Raw genomic sequence first — 23,838 nt, 5'->3', positions numbered from 1 at the left:
GGTTAGTGCCTGGGTGTGAATTGTGGCTCCCTGCCACCAGCACAAAGCTACTGACAAAGGGCAGGGAAAGCGCTGTGTCTCCTGAACTCAGATCAAGGGGGGAAGAGCACTAGCAGGATTGTGGTCCAGCAGTTCCTCTGGCTTTACCTTTAGGCAGGCCAGGAATTGCCCTCCAAGCCACACTGTGACCAACATATCCTACTGAGTTTGTCTTCTAAAGCAACAATACAGTAAGTCAAGATGGAGAGCACTTCAAACGCTTTTACTTTCCCATTAACAGTTCCATCACTCGCCAATAGGCCAATCCACAGAATCCTATTGCAGACCAGCACTGATCTGAATTAGTCCAATTACTGTATAAAGGGTCTTGTTCTACATCTCTGTGACAGATCAAAGAGTCTACTGGCTCCGCAATAATATTATATTAGGAAAAGGTGCCCCCCCCCATACCAGATCAAGCCACCTTTCAATTTAGTTGCTAAGTAGGTTGTATTCCTTCTCCCTTTCCCCTCAAGTTCTTCACTGCATCAGCAGTTTCAAATTCCTCTATGGGAACACTACACAGCATCCAGGCGGTACTTACAGCGAACATGGAGGCAGCTTTAGAATGCTATCCCTGTTGCATCATTAGTCCAACCAAGGATCTAATTCATAACAGAACTTAAAACATGTTAACAGGTTTTATTGTCTTTCAGCAATCACAGCAATCCTTCGTTTCCAAAGGAACAGAGCACAAGGGGACCTTATTGTGGTGATCCCCAAGTGATACACTGCAGAGGTACAACATGGAGGTGGGCAAAGGAGCCTGTGCGGCTAAGGGGATAACTACAACTCACTAAGGTGTATTTCCCTAAGGGTCACCTAGTCTAACACAAGAACTGGGAAGGGCCCATGACTCAGTGGCAAAGCACCTATCCTGCAAACAGATGGTCCCAGATCTTCAGTTTCTAGCATCTCCTACTTAAAAGGATTATGTAGCAAGAGACTGGGAATATCCCTGAGACCCTGGAGAGCCACTGCCAGTCAGAGTAGACATTATTGGGCTAGATGGGAAAATAGTCCGATCTGGTATTAGGCAACTTCCAATAAGTTCTGACTCATCAGCTAAGGCAAAGTGTATTCTGCTGTTTGCCTCCTAATCAAGCCATACAGATGCAGGATGTGGTAAAGCACTGTGTCACAGTTCAGTACCCTGAGAACTGCAGCTTCATTTTTAAAAGGGGGGAAAACAAGTTTCAAGCCTTTAAGGCTGTGAAGGCATGTTTGAAAGTGTGCAGGTAGCGCTTCAAGGAGTCTCAGTAGTGTACGGGTGTTTCAGCAGCATTTCTGGGTAGATGGACCTCAGTGAGTGTATTTTTGTGTTTTTATATTGTAAACGCCCTGTGATCCTTGGATGAAGGGCAATGTAGAAATTTAACAAAGAAATAACAAATTAGTACAGAATTATGTTTACCTTGGCACAGAAGTTTGATATTTAACTGCAAACGATATCTGAAACGTTCTTGAGAGATGCTGATTCAACCTCTTCTTGGTACTCAGAGAAGCATATACCCCAAAGTTGTTTCACTGCCTGATTCTTCTTAGTGCTAGAAAAGTACCTCCAAGTTATTCCTTCCAAAGCTACCCTCCTGCTGTGTCTTCACTTCATGCCGTTCTCTGCCCCTTCCCTACTGGCTTGCTGCGTTCAGTAGCTCCCTCTCCTTTATTCACCTCCTGAAAGTACTAACAATAAGTTCCAAATCCTGAAACCATACCAAGCTCTACAGTTAGCATAAATTACGCAAATAAACAATCCTGTGCCACCATTTGGGGAAGGGTAGGATTCTAAAACCTTTAAAACATTTTCCAAGGCCAGCAGCGGGGTGGGAGGGAGAATATAATGTCAGCTAGAAGAGATTAATCCTGAGATGGAAATCCATGACACTTCATTTCTTGGCAAACAAACCACAACCCGCCCCCCTCTCAAATGTACAGCCTTAGCAGAAAAGCAGCCTCTCCAAATAAGGGAAGATAGCAGCCTTAAAAGGATGCTACCTTTGCAAAGGTGTATTTAAAACCCATTCTTAAAAATTTATTCATTCCCCCCACCACTCTTCCTCCGCCTTTCATGGAGAGTTTCAATGTGCAAAATCACTTTACAAATTTTCTCATTCATTAATTAAAACTGACTGGTGAGGTAGGTTAATTGGCCCTTAGTGCCTCTCTAATGGCAATCCATTAAAAAACTGAATCCATTCAGGGCCTTGGGCTTTTCCTCCCAATAGCACAGAGAAGGACCAGCTCCCCTTAATCACACAAGTCCTCCTGTCTTTAGCACCTGCAAGAATTTGCCAAGGAAAGCAGACAAGTGCAGAGGCTGGAAGGTCCCAAGTGAGTCACATGCAAGCACCAAGAGGGCATCCTCAAATAGCTCTCTTCCTGTCCTTTGTCACCAGTCCCTCTCGGGGGGCTCCCGGTAAGGCAGCCCCAGGTGAATGAAGATATCCCTCTCGGTGGGAGTAGAGAGGGCCACGCCAGGCACTGTTTTGAGGCCACCGGCTCCACGCACCACCCCGCTGCTGAGGGCATGCTCCGACAGGCTCATGCCCTTGGTCTTGGCCAGAGCTCGCATGGAGCGGTTGAAGTGGGCAGAGCCAGTGAAGTAGAGCAGGGCACAGGCAAACTCACTGTAGGGCACCACAATGATGTCAAGGCGCCGGTGGCGCCGGCCTGGTCCTGGCAGACGACAGACCCCAAGGTATTTCTTCTGGCTTCCATTGTCTTCCTGACTCACCAAATCGTCTGTCAGGAAACCTGTGGGGAAAAGCACAAGTCAGGGAGTTTGGCTGGCAGAGTGCCTGAACATGTGCAGGGGACGGCGATCAAGATGATCTGGAAACCAAGCCTTATGAGGAGCCATTGAAGGAGCTGGGTGTGTTTGGCCTGGAAAGCAGAGGCTGAGAGAAGATGTGACAGCCATCTTCAAATATCTCAAAGGCTGTCACATGGAGGATGGAGCAAGCTTGTTTTCCCCTGCTCTGCAGGGTAGGACCTAAACCAATGGATTCAAGTTACAAGAAAGGAGATTTCAACTAAACATTAGGAGGAACCTTCTGACAGTAAGAGCTGTTCGATAGTGGAACAGACTCCCTCAGGAAGTTGTGGACTTTCCTTCCCTGGAGATTTTTAAGCAGAGGTTGGGTGGCTATCTGTCATGGATGCTTTAGTTGAGATTCTTGCATTGCAAGGGGTTGGACTAGATGACTCGGGGGGGGGGGTCCCAATTCTATGATTCCTGCAAGGATTGTTTTCTGTCCCCACTCAGTGGTAAGCCTGTGCTGGAGAGCTCCCTGCTTGCTAGCATCAGTACTGGGCTCCTGGCTCACCAAGATGATTGGTAGGGAGTCTCCTGGGATCTGGCGGACCGCTGTTAAGTACTGGCCTGATTCTGCAGGGGTCTTCTTATGCTCTTATCAAGATTGTGCAACACCAGGACAATTCATGGTGTTCAACATACAAGAGACCTGTACTACCTGATCATGATCAGCATTCTGGTCTCTCAAAATATATATTCTCTCCTAAAAGAACATCTGAGACATAGCTAAACCAGTATCTTGGAGAACGGCAAGAGTAAAGCCTTTCACCAAAATTTGGCTAGAGATAGTGGCTCCATTGCCCTTGTATGTTGGCACTAAGGGCAAAGAGTCCAAAATGTGAGCAAGAAGCTAATCAAACCTGCTATATTCATTAGGTTGTGGCCTCATATTTACAGTATAATAGGTGAGAAGAGGCTCTGACATTCATACAGAGAAGTATGTCAAGAAACAGAATCACCCATGTTGTTATATTATGGCAGGCACTATAAACCATTCCTTCTTATAAAGTCCTTCATGCAGGGAGCCCAACTATATACACGGGGGGGGGGGGAGAGAAAATGGTTTCTTCCAAAGAAGTCCCAGATACAGGCACTTTTAGTGCTAAGATGAACTGCCAAGACAAGCTCAACATGGCAGTGCCAGATACATATTCTGGATTCCCATTCTGCTGATTTCAGAGTGGTGAAAAGGTTCAACAGTGTGACCCCTTACCCTGCCCTGCCATATTCCAGCCCCACAGGTACCCTCATACCACTTTTCCGGAGGCTATCAAGCAGCTTGCTGAACACTCCTTGGTGCGAGTGCCCATCAGGGTGAGTCACCAGCACGTCCACATCCCCACAGGTGGACTTTTCCCGCCGGAACGAGCCACACGCAACACACACCAGCCCAGGATTGATCAACTGGGCTGCTTCTCTGACCTGCAGTGAAAGACAGTGTAGAGGAACGGGCAGAGGTGTAGTTGCTGATTTCAAGTATCTTTCCATTCCCATCCACTGTGGTGATTCAATTACCCCCAGCAGTGTGGGTAAAACAAAACAAAACAAAAAACAAAACAAAGCATACACCATAATTCAAATTCTTTTGTCAAGACAGCTGAATTCTTTTGCTTGTATGAATCATTAAATCATTAAATTTATTCTGCTTCTGCTGGGAATGAGGGAGGGCAAGGAGTCCAGCCCCTTTGCAACAGAAAATTGTACTGAGCCCAACTGGGGTTTGGGAGTTTACTTTCAATTATCTATATGCTTGCAAATTTAAACTTCAAACTCTCACAGTGGTGATAATGAATGCTAAAATTTTCAGGATGCTGAATTACATGAGTTGTTACGTATGCAGGTTAGCTAACTTGTGACCCATTTGTAGTTTGGGTTATAGGTGAAAAAATAACCCTTCAAAATTATGGGATGTTAGTCTGCTGCATAAACAAAGCATTCTGTCCAAAGCTGTAATGAAGCAGGTTGGAAAAGAGTGGGACCTGGGACCTTTTAGCAGAGAAGGGTGGTAGCAAAATATGTGACGCAGCAGAACCAGTCCTAAAGTCACCAGGACATCCAAAATTCATAAGGGATCAGTATTTTGGGCTGGCGTAAGGCTGGCTGACCCTGGCACTCTCCTCCTGCAGGGCTGGGCCATTTCCCATTTCATGGAAGGAAAACTCTTGGCAGTGAAGAGCAAAATGTCCTGCTGGAGCAGCAGTCAAACCCTAGACTGCTGGAAATCACATCCCAGTGGGTGGGTGCCCAAAGAGTCCCTCGCCCAAGAGCTTCTCTGCACCAGCATACTTCTGATGGCTTTATTTAAAAGCATCGCTTGAAGGTGATTTCAGAATTCAGGATTATGGGTATCACGGTGCCAATAATCCACCTTACTAAACAAAGACATGATTGCTGGTTCAGAACATAGAGAGTGGCATGGGTAGAGGGAAAGGAAGCAGTTGTGGGGCTGGGCGGTGGTGGGGGGGGGAGGGTCTGAGTGCTCCTTGTCAGTCTCCAGGATCATCCTTCATTAGTGAGGGATAAGCTCATTAACCTTTGCCCTGCAACATTTGGGAACAGCTTTCATGGCTTTTCGAATGCAGATCTGTCCCTCTGCATCCTCAATTAAGTTTTCTTGAAAGCAGCCAGCCCCACACAGCACCTTGGGTCTCAGACGGACAGCAGCTAATCCCCTCATTCTCTTGTCTACTCCCTGAGGTGGGCAAGAAATGGGTAATTCCATCAAACCCACAATAGGTCCACTCCCAAGGGCAGGGGCTTCCAAAAGAGCTTTAATCCTGTGCGAGGAATGATGCCCTACCTGGCAACGATGCATTCTTCAGGGGCAGGCACTGTGACTGAGTGACAGTATCATGCTGCCCAGTGCTGCCATGGTGATTTCAATGTACAGGAGAAGCAGTGATAAAGGATCACGTAACTTCAGCCTATAAGTCGACAACTTGCAACCCAAAAACAATTTTATGAACTGCCTATTGGCTTCTATGAGCACCATCCTGGTCAAACCCACAAAAGGAAGAGAGACCTGTTCAGAAAGTTAGAAAGTTCCCTTTCCCTACCATGGGGGGGGGGGACCACAAAGATTTTCAAGGTGTTATTGCACCACTGTTCTGCCATGATGCAGTCTGAGGGTCCTTTAAGAGAAAGACTGGCCTATCAGGTTGGGAGCTTACAAAAAAAGGGGTGAGAATTGCTGGTTTGTAGCAAAAAAAATAGACAGGTAAGATTTCTAGGCTCTCTTTAGAGCTGGGATGTGGAGCCTGGGGTCCACCAGATGTTGTTGGGTCTCCAAATCCCATCAGCCAATGGTCAGGGATGATAGGAGCCAGAGTCCAACCACATTTGGAGGACCAAAGCTTCCCATCCCAGTTATACATGTTTGCAGAATCTGGTATGTGCCAAATCGCCACCTGGAGAGAGGAAAGGCAAAACAGGCAGCAGCTTTGCTCATCATCCTTCCCCTTTGAACTGCCAGGAAGTCCAACTATGTGGGACCTACCAGAATCGTGGCTGCCTCAAGAGCTGATTTGATGAGGTGTGTCATGTGACCTGTTAAGCCTCAACATTGCCCTGCCCAGAGTCCTCACAGGGGTACTCACCGTCTGCTCAATTTGGGCAGCTTCTTCACGTGGCATGCGCTCCAGCAAGTCCTCATAGTGCTTCAAGCCAATGGCCTGCTGGCTGGTGAGGGAAGCCTTAGTGCGGATGTCATCCAGAGTGCGGAAGCCCTGCCCAAAGGACACATGGGACATGTATGAAGTTCCCTCCTCTAGCGTATTAGCAGGTTTTTCCATACCAGTTTCAGCAATGAAACTAAAGAATTAACTCACATATAGGGTCCTTGTAACAATACCACAATACAAGCAAAACTGCAGCACTTGTTGACAGCAGAGGAGAGAAAATTACCTGCTGGTACCACATCTGAGCAGTCTTGACTCCTGCTCCCCAGATATTGGAAAATACTTCCAGCACTGACACACTCTCACTGATGTGGTCCAGCTTTCGAAGGTGCCCACTCTCCAGGATCTCCACAATCTTTTCTGCCATCTGCTTCCCAATTCCAGGGATTTTGCAGGCTTCCTGAAAAACAGCCACAAACAGACAAAAGGCTACAATGCTGATTTAATCTGGAAATACCATCTGTTTCCAGCTTGGAGATGACTAGGCTCAGCTTGGGCAAGGGGGAATTGGTTCTTGACTCCTGAGGGTATCTAACACAGACCCTCCTATCCAAGAATCCACCTTCCTAAATTGGGATTTAGAAGCCTATGAATTTTTTGCAAATAAAATCTGATCTTTATTCTTTGACTATAAGATTTTTCTGTCTTTCTCTCAGTGCAGACAGAGGCTTCCTCTGCATTCCTTTTAAATGACCAGAAGCATAGTGTAGGCTTTCATACTTAAGAAATCTCTCTATACAGTGGCCCAAGTAGAAATGGAATAATGCTGCCAAGCCCAGGGAAGTTAAAACACAAGCAATTTGGACCTTACAACTGTCCGGTGCAACAAAGCTACTGGCTAACCACACAGGATGCAGTGCAGCCAGGAGTTGCAAGTGTGAGGCAGGAGAAGAGAGGCTAGTTGCTCCATAGACTTAATGGCTGCTCCCAAGAACATTAAGCTGCAGCTGCTTTAGAGAAGACAAGAAAGGATTTGCTTTAGAAGAGATCTATCTGAGTTACCTGATAAGAGGTGATTGGCTTGTGGTAGCTCTTGAGGGCGTTTATGGCTTTTGAGTAACCCAGAGCCCTCCACTTGTCCCCTTGGACAGAGTAGGCTTTTGCAACCTGCTCTAGCTTCTCTGTAATGCTCTGGTTATGATTAATTTTCTTGCTTGCAGAGGAGTGGGCACAAACCCACTTGCTAGTGGGAAGCGCCACAGAAGAATCTCCTGGCAAAGTGTTTGGGTCTTTGCCTGACCTCAGTGCTTCCAGTTCTCCCAGAGTGACAGCAGGCTCTTCCCCTTCAGTTCCCTCGTTGTCCAAGATTGTCTTTGGAGAGAGGTAGAAGAGGAAGCTGTGAAATGTAGCCATTATTTATGCAAGCAATTGCAAGGCACTGGCTCATAATGCACCAAAGGCAGGGAGACTCTGAAACATTAAAGGGGATTGGTAGTCCCTGTGAGATCCACCACAACCGTTAGATAGGTTGAGAGAGAGAAATAAAAAGGTGTCAATCATGTCCACAGTGACAGCAGTTCTCTAAGATTTCAGGCAGGGCTTTCCCCCTGCCTTACCTGGAGACGCTGGGGATTGAACCTGGGACATTCTGCATGCAAGGCAAATGCTCTGTCACTGAGCTACAGCTCTTTCCCAATAAAAACCCTGGCATAACCTACAAAAATGCTCGAAAGCACAAAAATGGGAATCCGCTAAGTGGGCTCACCCCTTTAACTTCTTGCTGTCCTGAGGAATTTGCTGCACTACAGGGAGTGCTGGAAACCTCTGCCTGAGATTCATCCTTCAGTGTCAGGACTGCACTCTCCATTTGAGGCTGGACCATCACTTCATCCAGAAGTTGTGATTGCTGCTTTGAAGCGTCTGACACATCCAGATACCTGCCAAGAATCAAACGTACAGCAAGGTGCAATCACTGCTTCTGAAGGCAGCCATTCTATCCATAACAAGAGTGTGAGAAAATTGAAAAGAACTGAGGAATTCAATTCTCTTTCCTCTGTGTCCATTCCCAAAATAAGAAATGGATTTCCACATAAAACTTGCCACCACATGCTGAAGTAAGAAAGGCACCTACTTCTCCGGGATGAAGAGGCTGTAGCCAGTAGTCTTCAAGATCTGCTGTGCTGCAATACAGGAACTCAGCCAGGATGCCTTCACCAGTTGCAATCCCTGGGGTAACTTGGCTAGTTTGAGAAGCCGGAAAGCTCGGTCACAGTCCATGCCTTCATCCACTATAACATGTGTCACATCTGGGGAAAGCTGGCTGCAGACAATTCCCCCGTTCTGGACAATCTGCTTGCGGAAGATCTCAGCCCTGGCCTGGCCAATTCCTGCTTGCAGCACATAGGCAGTGATTGGTTCCAACCATGCTGCTAATGAAAGCCAGAGAGAAATAGACTCAGCAAAGCAAGAGTGGGCTTCATGTCTTATCTGAGTGATGGGAATCTGACAGCCTGAAGCCATAACTAGTATGGAGAAGACCAGATCTATTGTAGCACACAGATAAGACTTCAAAACTCAATGCTTCCATTTGATTGGAACCTTCCAGGTTTAAGTGATTTCTCCCAAAGTAAACCTCTTGCACTAAAAGCTAGGCCATAGTAATCTCAAGCAGAGCAGGCCAGGCTGTCTCATAGCTTCACATGGCTGAGGAAGCAAACAGAAAACTCACCTTGCTCATTCTTGGTTTCTTCTTTCAGTACCTTTGTAGGCACTGCCTTCTGTGAATCATATCTGATCTTCTTTCTTTTGGGGAAAGCTTTGACAATTCCTTGGGGCTCCATGGAACATGGATGCCTCCTGCCCAGGCAGGAGTAAGCAGTCTTACTGAGGAAGATGGTAAAGATTGCAAGAGTTTGAAGTGACTAACAACACAAAGGTATTTGGAAACCTGAAATGAAAATCAAGCTATCATATGTCCCATGCCAACAGGTGAAACGTAACCTTATACGCAACTTTAGCTAGCGGTGGAAATGAATGAGGTGCAAGACTCTGACATGCCAATAGGGTAACTTCAGTTTCTAGGAGGCATGCCTTAGCTTGTGATCTACCTTAATGACAGAGAATCCTCTAGCAAAAGGCACTCCCTATGTTAATTCAGTTGTGTGTTTAGAGCTGGCCATTTATTTTTCTGCAACAGGTGAAAGGCTCTGGCAGATATCCCACCAAATCATTAATAGGGTCTTATTCACCTCAATTTGCAAAATGTGGTACATCCAAAGACCAAGAGACTTAGTGCTTCATAGCAGTAACATAAGGCCCCTCCCTCAAGAATTCCTGAATACACACCAGCTCCACAGATGCTACTTTTTATTTATATAGCATCCTCAGTGTGCATGGTACTTTACAGAGTATGAGGGCAGGCCCCTGGCCAGGGGAGCTTTCAATTTAAAATTCAACTCAGGATAACAGTTTGGCTCCAGTTGTTTTTTTAAAGGGGGTACAGGGCAGGCTGTCTTCAGTAGAGCCCCCAGCACAAACCAGAACATACATTCCAGGATCTGCTGCCCCTTGGGCCCTCTAGTGGTGATGTTCCTGCAGCCACCAGACTTCCCTCACACTTCTCCACAGTGGCACTATAACAGGCAAGGTCCCAAGCAACCACTCAGTTCCTGGCCCATTACAGAGCTGTCACCATCTCTGAGAAGATCCATGACAGCACGCAGGGAGGTGCTGGAGAAATTATCAGCCTCCTCCTGGCTCACCTGTTGTTGTGCTGCTGCAATGGGCTGGGAGTAGAGTGACTGCTCAGCAATTCATCCATTACGTCACTGGGGTCTCAGGCAAGCTCACAGGCAAGCCTGTGAAGGGAGCAGGATGCTGGTGACCACAGCAGTGCTGCCACTAGGGAGTCTAAATGGTGGTGGATCAATCCTGGTGGCCCTGCTGGGGCCCTGAGAAATAAAAGTGGAGGCGAGGATAAACAGGGAAAGAGCACACAATTGTTTGAGCTGCATGTGCTTAGGCTCAGTTACAGCAAGGCATAGGAACTAGGGAGCTGAGCCAAGGGCCTCACAGAAAAAATAGGATTTGAGGAGGAATTTGAAAAATTAGGAGACACCACACAGGTATTCTGGGAGACAGTTTCAAGCATAAGGGGAGAAAGGGTAGAGTATTTTGAGGGAGCAGGAGACTTTAGGATGGCTGAGGGTGGTGGAGCTGGAGGAGCCAACGTCACAAGCAGAAACCTAACAGGGTGTTGATTGTAACAGGGCTAAAGAGAGCGGAGGCAAGGGACGTGGAGCTTGTGCAGAATGCAAGAAGAGACAGGAAGTCAGAAGGAAGTGTCTCACTTCCAGAGTGGAGGGCCGGACAGATGTGAGGAGACCAAGATGAGACAATGCAAGACCGTAAAGGAGAATACTGCCGTCGCCTCAGGGAGAGGTAAACAGAGCCTGCTGGACTACGAATCCCATCAGCCCGACCAAGCAGGCTGGGAGATGGGGCTGATGGGAGATGGAGTCCAACACCGCCACAGGCCCCAGGTCCCTCTCCACGTGGCAGCGAGGCTTCGCGCCGGCAGGAATGCAGGTGCGCCGACTCCTCCTGCACCTGTGCGCTCGCTCTCTTCTGAGCTCCCCTCGGGTAGGATGAGGCCCACTAAAGAGGGAGGGAGGGAGGCGGGGCTAAGGAGACGCGCGGAGAGGCCTAGAAACGCCCCTCGGGCGGAGGAGGGAGAGCGCGCGTGCGGTGGGGGCGGGGAGCTATTTCGCGTTTTATTTCACTTACCCGGGGAGGCGCGGGCGCGAAAGAGGACTGGGGGAGGGCGGGGGGGAGAAGCAGCAAAACTTCCCCCCGCGCCGCGTTTTCTTCCGTGTCCGGTCAGGAGAGGCCGGAAGTGTAGGGCGGTTGCCCTGGCAATGCGTCCGGCGGCATCATGGCCGGGCCGAGTTGGCTGGAGCAGCTGCGCGCGGCGCGGAAGACCGCCCTGCTCGGGGACGGTAAATGGGAGCGGGGCGTCCTCGGCAGACCTTCCTCCGGGGAGCTCGGAGGGAGCGGGGAGCGGCGAGGCCCGGATCCTGACGGGCTGAGGACGATCACCGGCGAGGGACGGGGGTGGACCGGGGCGAGTACGAGGAAGCGGGGAAGGTAGAGCCCCGGGGCCAGTGGGGTGTATGCAGTGCAGGGCTTAGGACTGCCGGCTGCGGTCCACGAAAGCCTGTGCCACAATAAATTTGGTTACAACACTCTCCTGTCCCGTGTCTTCTCCGAAATAAGACTCATTGGTTCCAGTGGGGCTTGCTTCCAAGGTAAAGGGGTCTAGGAGCGATCCAATGCATATTTACTCAGAAGTGAATCCTACTGTGTTCAGTTTGGGCTTGTTTCCAGGTGAGTGTGAGTTGGGCTGTCACCTTTGCATTAAGGCTGCTTTAGTATGCGGGCGGCGCTGTGGGCTAAACCACAGAGCCTAGGACTTGCCGATCAGAAGTCGGCGGTTCGAATCCCTGTGATGGGGTGAGCTCCCGTTGCTCAGTCCCTGCTCCTGCCAACCTAGCAGTTCGAAAGCACGTCAAAGTGCAAGTAGATAAATAGGTACTGCTCTGGCGAGAAGGTAAACGGCATTTCCGTGCGCTGCTCTGGTTCGCCAGAAGCGGCTTAGTCATGCTGGCCACATGACCCAGAGGCTGTCTGCGGACAAACGCCAGCTCCCTCAGCCAATAAAGCGAGATGAGCACCGCAACCCCAGAGTCGGCCACGACGGGACGTAATGGTCAGGGGTCCCTTTACCTTTACCTTTAGTACGTACAGCCCAAGGGCTCGACTGAGGCGGCAGCCCCTGCTTGTGCTTATCTGGGAAGCAGCCCCAGTGAGGTGCCATGGGAACTTGTTGAAGGGTGGGGGTATAAATCCCTTAAAATAACAATTAAAACTGAACTTAACTAAGAGTAAATTTGCAAAGGGTTGGGCCTTAGTCATTTACGCTTGGGTCAGTCCCATTGAAATCTCTGTCCGCTGTCCCATAAGATCAAGCTGTATGATTTAGGGTGGCAGCCTGTGAAGGCCAGAATGCCACAGATGCTGTGGTCTAGACTTTTGGCTTCTCCAGCTAAGTCTTGGGGTAGCTGAAAACAGGGTCAGGGAGTGTGTCAGTAGGTGGGACTTTTCTCTACATTATTTCTGTGGATTCACTCACCTCTGCTCTCCTTAGGTATGCGAAAAATCCATTACTTGTTTGACAATGGGAAGGAGATGGCAGAGGAATATGACCTGAAGACAAACCAGCTGCTTTGTAAGCAAGCTTCCTTTCTTTATTAGGAGTTTAAAACTAGTCATAACAGGGGCTTGGCCTATTAATAGTACAGGTTGATGAGAAGTAGGAGTTTGCATCTGACAGTTGCTGTACATAGCACAGGTCCGGGTTTCATGTTGATCATAGCAAAGGAAGTTCCCAGTCAAAAATGCTTTTAGTTATAGCGCAGTTTTGAATTAGGCCACTTGTGACTCATTCATTTCATCCTCCCATTCAATTTGGTAATTATTTCCAACATAGGAGAAGTAGAATAGAATTGTACACTGGTACCTCGGGTTAAGAACTTAATTCGTTTTGGAGGTCCATTCTTACCTGAAACTGTTCTTAACCTGAGGTACCACTTTAGCTAATGGGGCCTCCCGCTGCCACCGCACCACCGCTGCGCAATTTCTGTTCTCATCCTGAAGCAAAGTTCTTAACCTGAGGTACTATTTCTGGGTTAGCGGAGTCTGTAACCTGAAGCGTCTGTAACCTGAAGCGTCTGTAACCTGAGGTACCACTGTATTTTGAGTTAGGAAGCAAATTCATACTTGACAGGACCACAGGAAAGAATACTCTTCTAGAATGAGCTTGCATGTTACATATTAGCAGTGATGCAAGTAGGAAATTTTCCCAATACTACATCTATCCTTGGACATTTGTTTGTTTCTAAAACTGCATTATTCCATAAAATTCAGCAGTAACATGCATTAAGCATGTATGTCTGAGCCAAAAAAGACTCTGTGAGTATATTTCCATGAAAGCTGAAGGCCTGATTGTTTTGACCTTGCCCCTGAGGCCTCATGATCACACTCCCAACATCTGCATATTGAGTGTGAACATCTGACCTGGGTAAGGCCACATATATCGACTTCTATAGGAGCTGAAACTCTGAGCATGATAGCCCCACCCTCAAGTTATGTGGTTCCCCATACCCATGTGGATCTCATGGGTGGGGAACTGTGCATGGCTCTGCTGCCCCTTTCAGCATGCGGGGCATAACTGAGGATAAATTAAAACTTAAAGTATAAATAACCCACCATTGTTAAATCAGCTTCAATTGGTTTTTAGCATTGGGAAATTTTCTTATTTCATTTTTTTCCAGAAAACCTACACCATGCCTAGTGCAGTTTCTTGTTAATCATGTCTTACTCCTATATCAAAATTCTCAGTCATGCAACATCTGAAGTTACTCCTTGAAATGTCAAGAGAATCCCATCCTCAAATGCAAATTTACTGAGGCTGTTTCCCTGAAAAAGCAATTGAAAGAGGTGCTTCCTTTCTGTTTCTTTGCAGTGAGGAAATGGAGAGAGAAGAATGCCTTGGGTGCTTGTGGCGCTTGGCAGGTTGAGGTGGGAGAGCCAAACTTGCTCGCATCAGGACCTCTGGATCGTGAGCTCATTAAGGAGAGCAGTACTAATGTAAGTAAGGCAAGTTCCTTTCTACATCACAATCACCTCTGAAATTGCTACGGGTCTCATTTTCCTAGGTTGTTGTTGTTTAGTCGTTTAGTCGTGTCCGACTCTTCATGACCCCATGGACCAGAGCACGCCAGGCACTTCTGTCTTCCACTCCCTCCCGCAGTTTGGCCAAACTCATGCTCGTAGCTTCGCGAACACTATCCAACCATCTCGTCCTCTGTCGTCCCCTTCTCCTTGTGCCCTCCATCTTTCCCAACATCAGGGTCTTTTCCAGGGAGTCTTCTCTTCTCATGAGGTGGCCAAAATACTGGAGCCTCAGCTTCAGGATCTGTCCTTCCAGTGAACCTTTCCTAGGTTACCTGTTCTGAATTCTGAGACTACAGTTTGGCTTCTTAAGATGAGTAGTAATGCTTCCATTGCAAAGTAACATAATGTAGCTCATCTTAGCTTTGGAACAGAGAAAGAGGTAATGCATGGTTTCTGTTTCCTTGGGATGTATCCTGGTTGAGAAACCTTACGTAGTACTCTGTTAGGTGACTTTACTTTGTGACTCACTGGAGAACACATGCCTATGACATTAGTGCTGGTATAAACTTGTAAAGCTGTCTCACACCAAGTCAGACTATTGGTCCATCAATATTACCTGACTGGCAGCAGCTACTTACTGAATTAGGAATGTTTCCAAGTGCTACTGTTTAAAATAATTTAACCAAAGGTGCCAGATCCTAAAACTTTCTGCATGCAAGGCATGTGCTGTCCCACTATGCTATGGCCCTTCCTTAAGATAAATAGCTCTCTCCATAGAATGACCAAGGGAGATTCATGATCTCACCACCAGCATGGGGTAACCAATGTTCCTTGTTGAACAGTCTCATGATACCTCTACCAGAGACCACATTGTTCCTCATCTATGAGACCTTTGTTTTCTTTCCTGTTTTCTTTCCTTCTGGCTTAAATCTAATACAGCTTTCTTCCTCCCCATTCCTCCAGATCAGTTTCATTTGTGTATCCTGAAGAAGCCTCTGACTGCTTGGAAATTATATAAATGACTTACAGACTTATAGAATTCCTGATACATTTGAAGAACTATAAGCGAGGGTGGGGGTGACCTCAAAGAAACTCCATCCTCAGTACTGCTATGTGGGTCCACATAACTAGACCAAGCACCTGAATGTGCAAAGCCAAAAACTCCCCACTGCTATCTATTCCATCTGAGTGATGCCAGGATAACTGAAATGTGCCTTTTCTCTAGCCTATCTTTATGCGCAAAGACACCAAGAACAGCTTCCAGTGGCGGATCCGGAATTTGCCCTATCCTAAAGATGTCTATCATGTTTCAGTGGAGAAGGATGAGCGCTGCTGTGTGGTCCGTACAACAAATAAGAAGTCAGTAAGCACAAGGTTCCCCTGAGGTGGGGTGAAGCTGAGTGGGGGGCTGCAGATTTTGATAAAGCCCAGGACCTGGAGAAAACTTATTGCAAAGTTTCATCACTTCTCCTCTTCCTGCTTGACAATAGCATTACAAACAGAAGCAAATGCATTTCTCAATCCCAATTTTTGATGAAGAAGTCGGGGGAAAACCATTGATTTTCCCTTCCGTTCTCTAACCTATTTTTTGTGCAATCCCTGAAAATTACCTAGAGGTGGTGCTGTTGGCAAAGAGCTGCTTCGCTCTCTTTGGCCAGTTATGTTTTTAAGTTAAAGTTCTTCTGAGGGCAAAGAATACTATTAATCAGTGACAGTAAAGGACCATGGTTGAGACTTGTCGAACACTTCACAATGAAGGCCAGGCTACATTGACCCTGTAGGCCTTCCACTTAGCATCTTTGCTATCTGACTGCAATTGGCAGGTGCAAGATCAAGTTCTTGCTGCTCAATGGCCTCCTCTTGATAGGTATGGAGATGCTTAAGTACTTCTTGATTTAAGCAGCCCTTGACTAGCCTCGACTTTCTGCAGAAACGCATGGTGCATCTTATAACACAGGTATTCAGGGTCAACCAACAAAGCTGATTACCAGTAGATTGAGGCCACACAAAAGTGGGGACTTATTCACACTTATAACTCATAAAACAGAATGGACCGATGATCACTGGCTTTGATGGCTTTAAAGGAAACATGACAAATTGATAGGGGATTTACCTTTCATTGGCTACTAGATATGATAGTTAAATGGTATCTCTATGTCCAAAAGCATAGCATCTCTGAATACCAACAGTAGAGAGCCGTTTCATTCATGTTTTGCTTGTGGGCTACTGGTTAGCAGGCCTGTGAAGAAGGGAGATAATTTTGGTTTTCACAACTGTGAGATTACCAAGAAGGGAAAGATGAGGTACATCTAGGTACATTAGATATACCTGGAGTGAACTGTTCTTAACTGTGTGCAGGATCAAATCCCCAGGATCTCCTCTTCAACAAGCAAGACATGTATTGTGAAAGGCAAAAGTGTTGGGTTGGCATCCACATCTTGAACTTAAAAGGTGACACATAAGGAGGAGTGTCTCCTGCCCTGTAAGCCTCTCTGTAGTTTAAGATTTACAGGAGAGGGCTTGCTCTCTTTTGTAGCACCTCCCTTATGGAACTCCCTTTCCAGCAAGGCCTGCCCAGCTGCAGTCCCCACCCCTGCTACTCAGAATGCCGGTGAAGTCCTTTTTCAAAAAGCTTCTGGGACTACAGATGGCTGCTAATATGGTGAATAGTGGTGGTGGGGATAAAATAATCTGAATTCAGGTTTCCTGCCCTTATTGCTAGTGGTATATTATTTAGAGAGGAGCAGAGATGCTGTGTGTGTTTGATCTTCTTTACAATTGTTGTACTCTTAGTGCTTTTACCAAAATCAGGCTTTTGTTTAGGCTAAATATAAACTCCTAAAAACCGTGTCAATTCTTGTGGCTGGGTAAACAAGTCCATGCCTGCACTTAGGAGTCCAAAGAGACTACAGTTAGGGATATCTTTATGCCTCCAACAGCTGCATGGCAGGCAGAAGTTAAACAGATGAAATCTCCACACAGGGAGATGCACTGAGGGAGAAAACTAAACCTATTGAACATTGACTATGCAGCTGTTGACAGCACAGGAGCCCTGCCAGAACACACAGCTGCCCCGAGGGACCTTAAAAAAGAAAATATTGCCATCCGCTCCAACTCATTCATTGTTGGCCCCTCTAGCCACAGCAAAAGGCTGCTCAAGTGGGATTTGCTCTAGCCCTCTTGCTGTAAAACAAATCCATTAAAGCAAACTTTCCAAACAAACAGGCAAAGCCTCTTCAGCCACAGCAGATTCAATTATTGCAGGGCAAGGTAGCAGTTAACATTACACTAGAAGGGGGCAAAGCAGCAGATCTGTTTTCCTTTGATCTCTCACAGATTTTAGTTGGAGACCATACCAGGTATTATTTTTCCCACTACTTCAGTCCTGGGGAAGGCTGGGGGGCAAAGTTGGTGTTCCCAGTGCGGGCTCCTTAGGCTCTTTGAAACACTGGGCTTTTTCTGGGACCTGCTTTTTTATTGTCTCAATCAGTAAGAAGTTAACACTTCCTTAACATGTCTTTGTGTTCAACTAATCTTTGCAGTTTAACCTTTGACACCCCTATTATTATCCATGTCTGCCACCTTTCCCAAATTTACGCAGAAGGCTCCGAGCCCTGCGGTAACATTCCTTGCTAGCAGGCAAAGCATCCAAGGCTGGTTGTCCTTTGTATGCATTTTCGCTAAGGCTTGGAAAATAAAGGGTTCATGTTTTGTGCAGCAGTAGTTCAAGCAGTCGACCTCTAAGCAGAACGGGCTTAATGGAGAAGGATTGCTTATGGGCCTGACACCAGGGAATAAATTCTCCCATTCAGTTTGGGGCACCAGAAACATGTCCATGTGATGGAGGGAATTTCACAAGGGAAGAGTAACAAAGGGGCTAAATGGTAGTAGTGCAGAGGGTGGGGTAGGGGGGAGATAAGAATAATGTTCACTCAGTTTTGTTAAGTCATAGTTGGGTAGAAGACAGACTGTTTAGATCCACCAGATACTTGGCAGGACAAAGGTGTATGAACCAGTACAGATTCAAGGTAATTGAAAATAAACAGCCCTTCAAACTGTTAGGGTTCTCTCCCACTTTACCCAGCACACTGCAACCATATTTGGAAAACACAGCTTTCACATGATTAAGAAATCTTAAGTCAGTTGGTGTTACAGTGGTACCTTGGTTTTTGAACGTCTCGGAAGTCGAACATTTTGGTTTTCGTTACAGATAGGTAGCCGTGTTGGTCAGCCATAGTCAAAATAAAAAAAATCCTTCCAGTAGCACCTTTAAGACCAACTAAGTTAGTTCTTGGTATGAGCTTTCGTGTGCAAGCACACTTCTTCAGATACACGTGTATCTGAAGAAGTGTGCTTGCACACGAAAGCTCATACCAAGAACTAACTTAGTTGGTCTTAAAGGTGCTACTGGAAGGATTTTTTTTATTTTGATTTTGGTTTTCGAATGCCGAAAACCCGGAAGTAAATGCTTCCATTTTCGAACGCATCTTGGAAATCAAAATTCAATTTTCTCTATTGAATTTGCAGACCACCCTTTGTGCCTCGGGTTTTCGAACGTTTCGGAAGTTGAACGGTCTTCCAGAATGGATTATGTTTGAAAACCGAGGTACCTCTGTATTCATATTGACTTATTAATAAAAATAAAATTCATTAATAGAGCTAGTCCAACCTTAGCTGGGGTGTGGGACAGAATGGTGTAGCCACCACTGCACCCACTCACGCTGGCAGGAATGGAACGCAGGGCACACAGGCAAACCTGTGTGGCAAACGCTGCACTATGCTAGTCTGGGGTTGGTGTAGCAACTGGACCCATATCTGGACCAGTGCCATCAACTAACACCAGTGGTGCTGACTCAGCTCCTTCTGCCCCAGAACACTCCATCTGGGGGCTTTCTGTGAGTTAGTGCCAATGGGAATCTTGCAAGCTGTACCCCTTCCTGCTCACAACTTTGGTAGGAGGATATAGAAGCTGCACACTGGAGGAGTGGAGCTGCTGGAGCTGTTTGGGACTGGGCAGAGGGAGACCTGCACAGCAAATCAGGGAGATAGTTTGCAGCCTAAATGTGCACATGAGAAAATAAATCTAAGGGGAAAACAAGCACACTTCATTTTTGAATGATGCTGTGTTGTAGTAGATTTCATCTGTGGAATCCCTCCTCTCTCATAGCAGGTGGGATATCTTAAAATGGTGCTTGCCATTGCAATTTATATGTACTTGCATTAAAAAACCACTATAGTCCCAGCAACCAGGGACATCTTCAGAATCAATCAAAATGTGTGCTTTTAAAATTAATTAAACATGCAGCCATGTTGGGAGAGTGATCAATGTTAAATATTGAAAATGTTTCTGGTCAAAACAGAAGTATGAATGCATTTCTGTTTCTCTAACTTGTAGATTAGGTTTTATGTACAGGATTACATCTTAATGAACTAGCATTCCAAAGATGACAAAAGTAAAAGCAAAAAATAGTCTTACCCTCAAATTCTCTCTCATGCTTATCTTCAGATATTACAAGAAATTCTCCATTCCTGACTTGGACAGATTCCAACTGCCCTTGGATAGTACTGCTCTGAGCTTTACTTATGCCAATAACACATTAATAATCACGGTAGGTACCTATAAGACTAATTTGTCAATGTAACTCAGAACTTTTCCTGGCCTTCCTTTTGGTATCACCACTTCTGTGAAAACTGGGGAAACAAATAGAAAAATAGGCCCATAAGTACAATGGAAAATTACAAAATTAGGAGCTAATAAGTCTCTTGAGGCTTAGCAGGAAAAATCCTAATCACTATTTCTGTTTCTGCTTCAGAGTTTAGAATGCCATAGGATTTACACATTTCCTCCTCTCCCATGAGTAACCATCTTTTTCTTATGGCTGTAATGTTTAGTGTAGATATTAAAAACTGCTTGGGTATATGAAGTAGAATGTAATAGCCAGCAAAGTTAAGTGCATAGTTTGCCAGGGGAGACTGTACAGTCCAGTAGTCTAACCAGGGTTAAGTTCCAATATGAGATAACATGCATTAAATCAGATGCATTTGAGATACAGTTTTATGCTATATTTCCTCTGTAAATTCTTATGCTCAGTGTTATTGAATTTGGGGGTGACTGCAAAGACTTCGCAAGTGTGAGAATTTCCAAGGGCTTGCAACCATGACACTGTGTAACAGCTCTGTTTGTGCTAGAGATATATGCGGCTTATTCGTTTTCACAGTACCTGAAGCCAGCAGAGATTCTGGCTGCAGAGGAGGAGCTGCAAAAGGAGCTAAAGAAGATCAAGGCAGCTAATAATGGAGATGGGGAATGCAAGACACAGTAGCCAGCAGTTGCAGAATCTCATCTGTATATATTTTACTACTTTTATTTAATAAAGGAGATGATTGGAGACAAACTTTTTGGGGAAGGACTTAAGTTACCTGAGTTTGTAGATTCTGAAAGAGCTTTCTCGCAAAACTTTTAGAGCTCCCCATCAGCCTGCTGGTGTCCAGCACAGGTGAGAAGCACCAGTCTCTTAGGAGTTGACGTCTTTGTATGTGTGCTAATTACAATTCTCGGGGAGCCAAAACTCCCATATTGGCCTGAATATAAGCCGCACCTTTAAAATTGGAGGGGAGGAAGAAAAAAAGAAAGAAATGCCCAAATATCAGCTGCTCCATTCCTCGTTGCTGCTGGCCGCATTCTGGGGGGGGGGGGGGGAGCCGTGCTGCGTTGCCAGTGGCCTTTTCCCTTCCTCCCTCTCTCCCTTCCCAGCCTTGGGGGACTACATATGGGGCGGGCACCACTATGCTGCGCTCCTGGCGCTGTTTGCCTCACACTCCTGGTTGCATACTGTAAGGTCGTGAATATAAGCTGTGCTTTCACTTTTCACAGTCGGAATTTGGGGGGGAAAGTGAGGCTTATACTCAGGCCAATATGGTATATGCATCCTCTATAGCACTATGAATTACTTTAAAGGTTCTAAAAACTTGTGTCTTTGTCTTCAAGAATATGGCAGGAGAGAGGTCCCAGAAAAAAGATGAGTACCATTACTTCTCCTACTGCATGCAATAGCATTTAAAGTTGATATAAAGGGAAGTGCAAGAACCAAGTAAGCATATCTTACATAGTTTCCAGCTGACAGTGTCAGCTGCCCGCAGTTGCCCCTCAAACTGAACACCCAACCTGTTTCAAACAAAGCATAAAGGATTTTTTCCCACTGCCTTTGCCCTAGAACGTGTATATTCTGAGCTCTCAATACTTTGACCTCTCTCAGTATATCATTTATGCCAGTTTGTACCACTATTGAAGGTATCAATTTCATTTTAATAAAAGCAAATGTTCAAATTTCTGTGCTGGTTTCTCAGTCCCGTATGTGTGGAAGAATAACCTGATCTTGTAACAATATCTGTCCATTCTGTCATTCTTCTATGAAAACTATATCCCTCCCAGCCTGATCCCAATTTTATATGTGAATAATGGCTAGAATTTTTTAATTAAACAACAACATAGGCCAGGCACACAACAGGCAAAAGGTAGATGATTATCTTTAAGCTGCAGGTTCACAAACCTTAAAAGCACAGCCTTTCCTAGTTTCCATAGAACTCTGCTATACTAATGGCAAATAGAACCAACAAGCTTACTTGCAACAAAATGTTATAGTCTGTAGAGCTGCTGTTCAGCGGTCCAGCCATTTCCCCCTCATTGGACATTCAGTATTCTTTGGCTAGGCATGCTCAGTCCTCAATGAGTTGCTGCTGGGGGCTGCCCTATAAATTTTTGTATTCCTGAAGATCTTTTAACCTTTGGGTTCTCTCCTAAGCATGCTGATTTCTCTGTCGCTCACTGAATTTGTTAGGACTGTATATCTTAATGGAAGGCTGGAGATAGGATGATCAAGGAACGTGTCACAAACACAGATGTTTGTTGGGAGTGGCTGACGGGCTAGGGTACTTGGCTACTTTCCCCCTGTTGTGTCCTACTCTTAGAAGTAACCAGGAATGGATATTGCACAAAGTTCTCGGAGGAAAACATCCTAGTAGATTGCGGTCAATCGCAGGCAAGTAATGTCCCCTTAATGGACTGCAGGTGCTAGGTCCCTTCGTTGGCACCGCAGCAGCAGTGACTGTTGCGGGAAAGCGAAATTAATGTTAGCTGTATCACAGTGTGTGATATGCACCTTTTTAATAATTTTCCCCCCTGATTGTCTTTTTTCCTCCCCCCTCAAAAAAAAAGCTCAACACCTCCATTGACAATGGGTAGATCATTGCCAGTTATTTTATACTGGGAGTAGATCGCAGTCTCTTGGGAGTTGGATGTGCCTGATGTAGTTCATTGTTTCAAAAGTTACAGCTGTAGAAATAACTTTATTTTTAGGTAAGCAAATCAATGCATTTGATCCTAGGAATCTATTCAAATTATACAGCTATTAGTCAGTCACTGGTTTTGAACTCACATTCTTTCTTCCCATTGTAAAATTTATTTAGCACATTGACCTGACAACACTCTTCTAGTGCAGCACTCCTTGTATGCAGCCAGTTAAAAATTGGTACAATTTGCACAGAGTAATCTAAGGCTTTGGTCTTATAGCCCAGTGTCCATTTATGTGGCAGTGATGAGAGTCAGTGAAGTAAGCAGCTAGTCCCATCCTCCTAAACTAAATCCAAAACATGAAGAATGGTTGGCTTGCAGCATTCAGAGGCCCAAACAGAATCTATGCTGATAGCAAAAGAGAATGCACAAGTTGCCAAGCTGAATAATGCCTTCAAATAAATTAAAATGCAACACAGAACCCCAAAATGTGCAAAATAAAATGAGGCAAGGAGACATTAGCCTTTAATGGAACCAGAAGGCAGGTGAGCATTCCTTCCTTGGGTTCCCCCATAGCACTTAGTGTGAGTTTCAGGCTGCTTGTTCTGTCAAGGTAATCATTTCCTTTTTGTGCTCCCTGAGCTGGGTATTATATCTGCAGTCCAAGCCAATCTCCATCAGGAGGTAGTAAAATCAAGGGCATACAGGGCAGATGCCAGGGTGGCATAGAGATGAGTGGTGCTGAAGCGCAGGCAATACACAGGACTGCTGGTGGGTGATGACAAGTAGAAGCTCTGTAAAGAAGATAAAAGATAAAAGATTCTCCTAGATAAGTGATTTCTGTTATTCAGGAATAAGAGCCAGTGATAAGATGGCAATCATCCAGCACCCACAAAATTCCATTGCACCCTGTAAATCTGCATCTGCATCATAGCAAGAAGATAACAGAACTGAGGTGAGGCAACAGTGAGGGCACTGCCAGTTGTCTTTCTGAACGAGACCAGCTCAAAGTGGCAGCAATAGCTTGAGAAATCGCCACTACACAGATATATCCCTACTGACATCTTTGGAGTTTGACTGAACCCAAAGCTGTTGTATCAGATCCCCATAGGCAATTCCTTGCTCTCCCAGTTAATTTGCATTCATTTATTTAGAACACTTCTTGATTGCCCAATCAACAAAGTCCCCTGGGCAGTTCACACAGAGTTCAAACAATGAAAACTTTAAAATTATTAAAACATTAAAAATGAATCAGTTCAGTTTCCTGCCTAAAAACCAGCACAAAACAGCATGTCAGCATTTAAAACCTGTACCTGGTCTCATGAAGTCATAAACACAATTCC

At 45.8% G+C, this 23,838-nt stretch overlaps 3 protein-coding genes across 13 annotated transcripts in view; 1 reads left to right on the top strand and 2 right to left on the bottom strand.

The window, feature by feature from the left end:
* Nucleotides 1-661: 661 nt before the first annotated feature.
* On the bottom strand, nucleotides 662-11,336 carry POLL (DNA polymerase lambda). Of its 5 annotated transcripts, XM_081007083.1 has the most exons (10): nucleotides 10,233-10,618; nucleotides 9,200-9,354; nucleotides 8,603-8,900; nucleotides 8,237-8,408; nucleotides 7,534-7,842; nucleotides 6,758-6,931; nucleotides 6,451-6,579; nucleotides 4,108-4,276; nucleotides 2,668-2,793; nucleotides 662-1,722 (listed from the first exon to the last, which is right to left on the bottom strand). In XM_081007083.1, exons 1-10 carry the CDS (start codon nucleotides 10,289-10,291, stop codon nucleotides 1,703-1,705), a joined length of 1,611 nt encoding a protein of 536 aa, XP_080863209.1. In that variant the 5' UTR covers nucleotides 10,292-10,618; the 3' UTR covers nucleotides 662-1,702. The 5 variants fall into 5 exon arrangements, with proteins under 5 accessions (XP_080863209.1, XP_080863207.1, XP_080863205.1 ...); XM_081007081.1 differs by lacking the exon at nucleotides 10,233-10,618 and adding an exon at nucleotides 11,257-11,336 and having other exon boundaries at nucleotides 662-2,793; XM_081007079.1 differs by having other exon boundaries at nucleotides 662-2,793.
* Nucleotides 10,753-21,536, top strand: DPCD (deleted in primary ciliary dyskinesia homolog (mouse)). Of its 7 annotated transcripts, none has more exons than XM_081007098.1 (6): nucleotides 10,753-10,911; nucleotides 12,677-12,757; nucleotides 14,054-14,178; nucleotides 15,431-15,564; nucleotides 19,712-19,814; nucleotides 20,424-21,536. In XM_081007098.1, exons 1-6 carry the CDS (start codon nucleotides 10,782-10,784, stop codon nucleotides 20,526-20,528), a joined length of 678 nt encoding a protein of 225 aa, XP_080863224.1. In that variant the 5' UTR covers nucleotides 10,753-10,781; the 3' UTR covers nucleotides 20,529-21,536. The 7 variants fall into 7 exon arrangements, with proteins under 7 accessions (XP_080863224.1, XP_080863225.1, XP_080863223.1 ...); XM_081007099.1 differs by lacking the exon at nucleotides 10,753-10,911 and adding an exon at nucleotides 10,953-11,058; XM_081007097.1 differs by lacking the exon at nucleotides 10,753-10,911 and adding an exon at nucleotides 10,953-11,112.
* Nucleotides 21,537-22,531: 995 nt separating this feature from the next.
* The window catches only part of FBXW4 (F-box and WD repeat domain containing 4), a 76,759-nt gene continuing 75,452 nt past the window's right edge, over nucleotides 22,532-23,838 (bottom strand). Inside the window, exon 9 of the mRNA XM_081007091.1 lies at nucleotides 22,532-23,289. Coding sequence (XP_080863217.1) covers nucleotides 23,173-23,289 — 117 coding nt within the window. The 3' untranslated portion in view covers nucleotides 22,532-23,172. The remainder of the gene's footprint in view (nucleotides 23,290-23,838) is intronic.

Source organism: Podarcis pityusensis, assembly GCF_964106645.2.
Source record: "Podarcis pityusensis genome assembly, chromosome: 5".
Lineage (NCBI taxonomy): Eukaryota > Metazoa > Chordata > Lepidosauria > Squamata > Lacertidae > Podarcis > Podarcis pityusensis.
This window is presented reverse-complemented; position numbering and strand designations above follow the sequence as displayed.

What these genes read in the sequence shown, in the direction of transcription:
- POLL (XM_081007079.1), bottom strand. Translation starts at nt 10,291, where the DNA reads ATGGATGAATTGCTGAGCAGTCACTCTACTCCCAGCCCATTGCAGCAG. An exon ending in AGCCTCTTCATCCCGGAGAA is followed by an intron (nt 8,409 to 8,602) that starts GTAGGTGCCTTT and finishes GATTCTTGGCAG; the next exon opens with GTATCTGGATGTGTCAGACG. An exon ending in TGATAGCCTCCGGAAAAGTG is followed by an intron (nt 2,794 to 4,107) that starts GTATGAGGGTAC and finishes TTTTCCCCACAG; the next exon opens with GTTTCCTGACAGACGATTTG.
- DPCD (XM_081007097.1), top strand. Translation starts at nt 10,968, where the DNA reads ATGGGGCTGATGGGAGATGGAGTCCAACACCGCCACAGGCCCCAGGTC. An exon ending in TTAAGGAGAGCAGTACTAAT is followed by an intron (nt 14,179 to 15,430) that starts GTAAGTAAGGCA and finishes CCTTTTCTCTAG; the next exon opens with CCTATCTTTATGCGCAAAGA. An exon ending in ATAACACATTAATAATCACG is followed by an intron (nt 19,815 to 20,423) that starts GTAGGTACCTAT and finishes TCGTTTTCACAG; the next exon opens with TACCTGAAGCCAGCAGAGAT.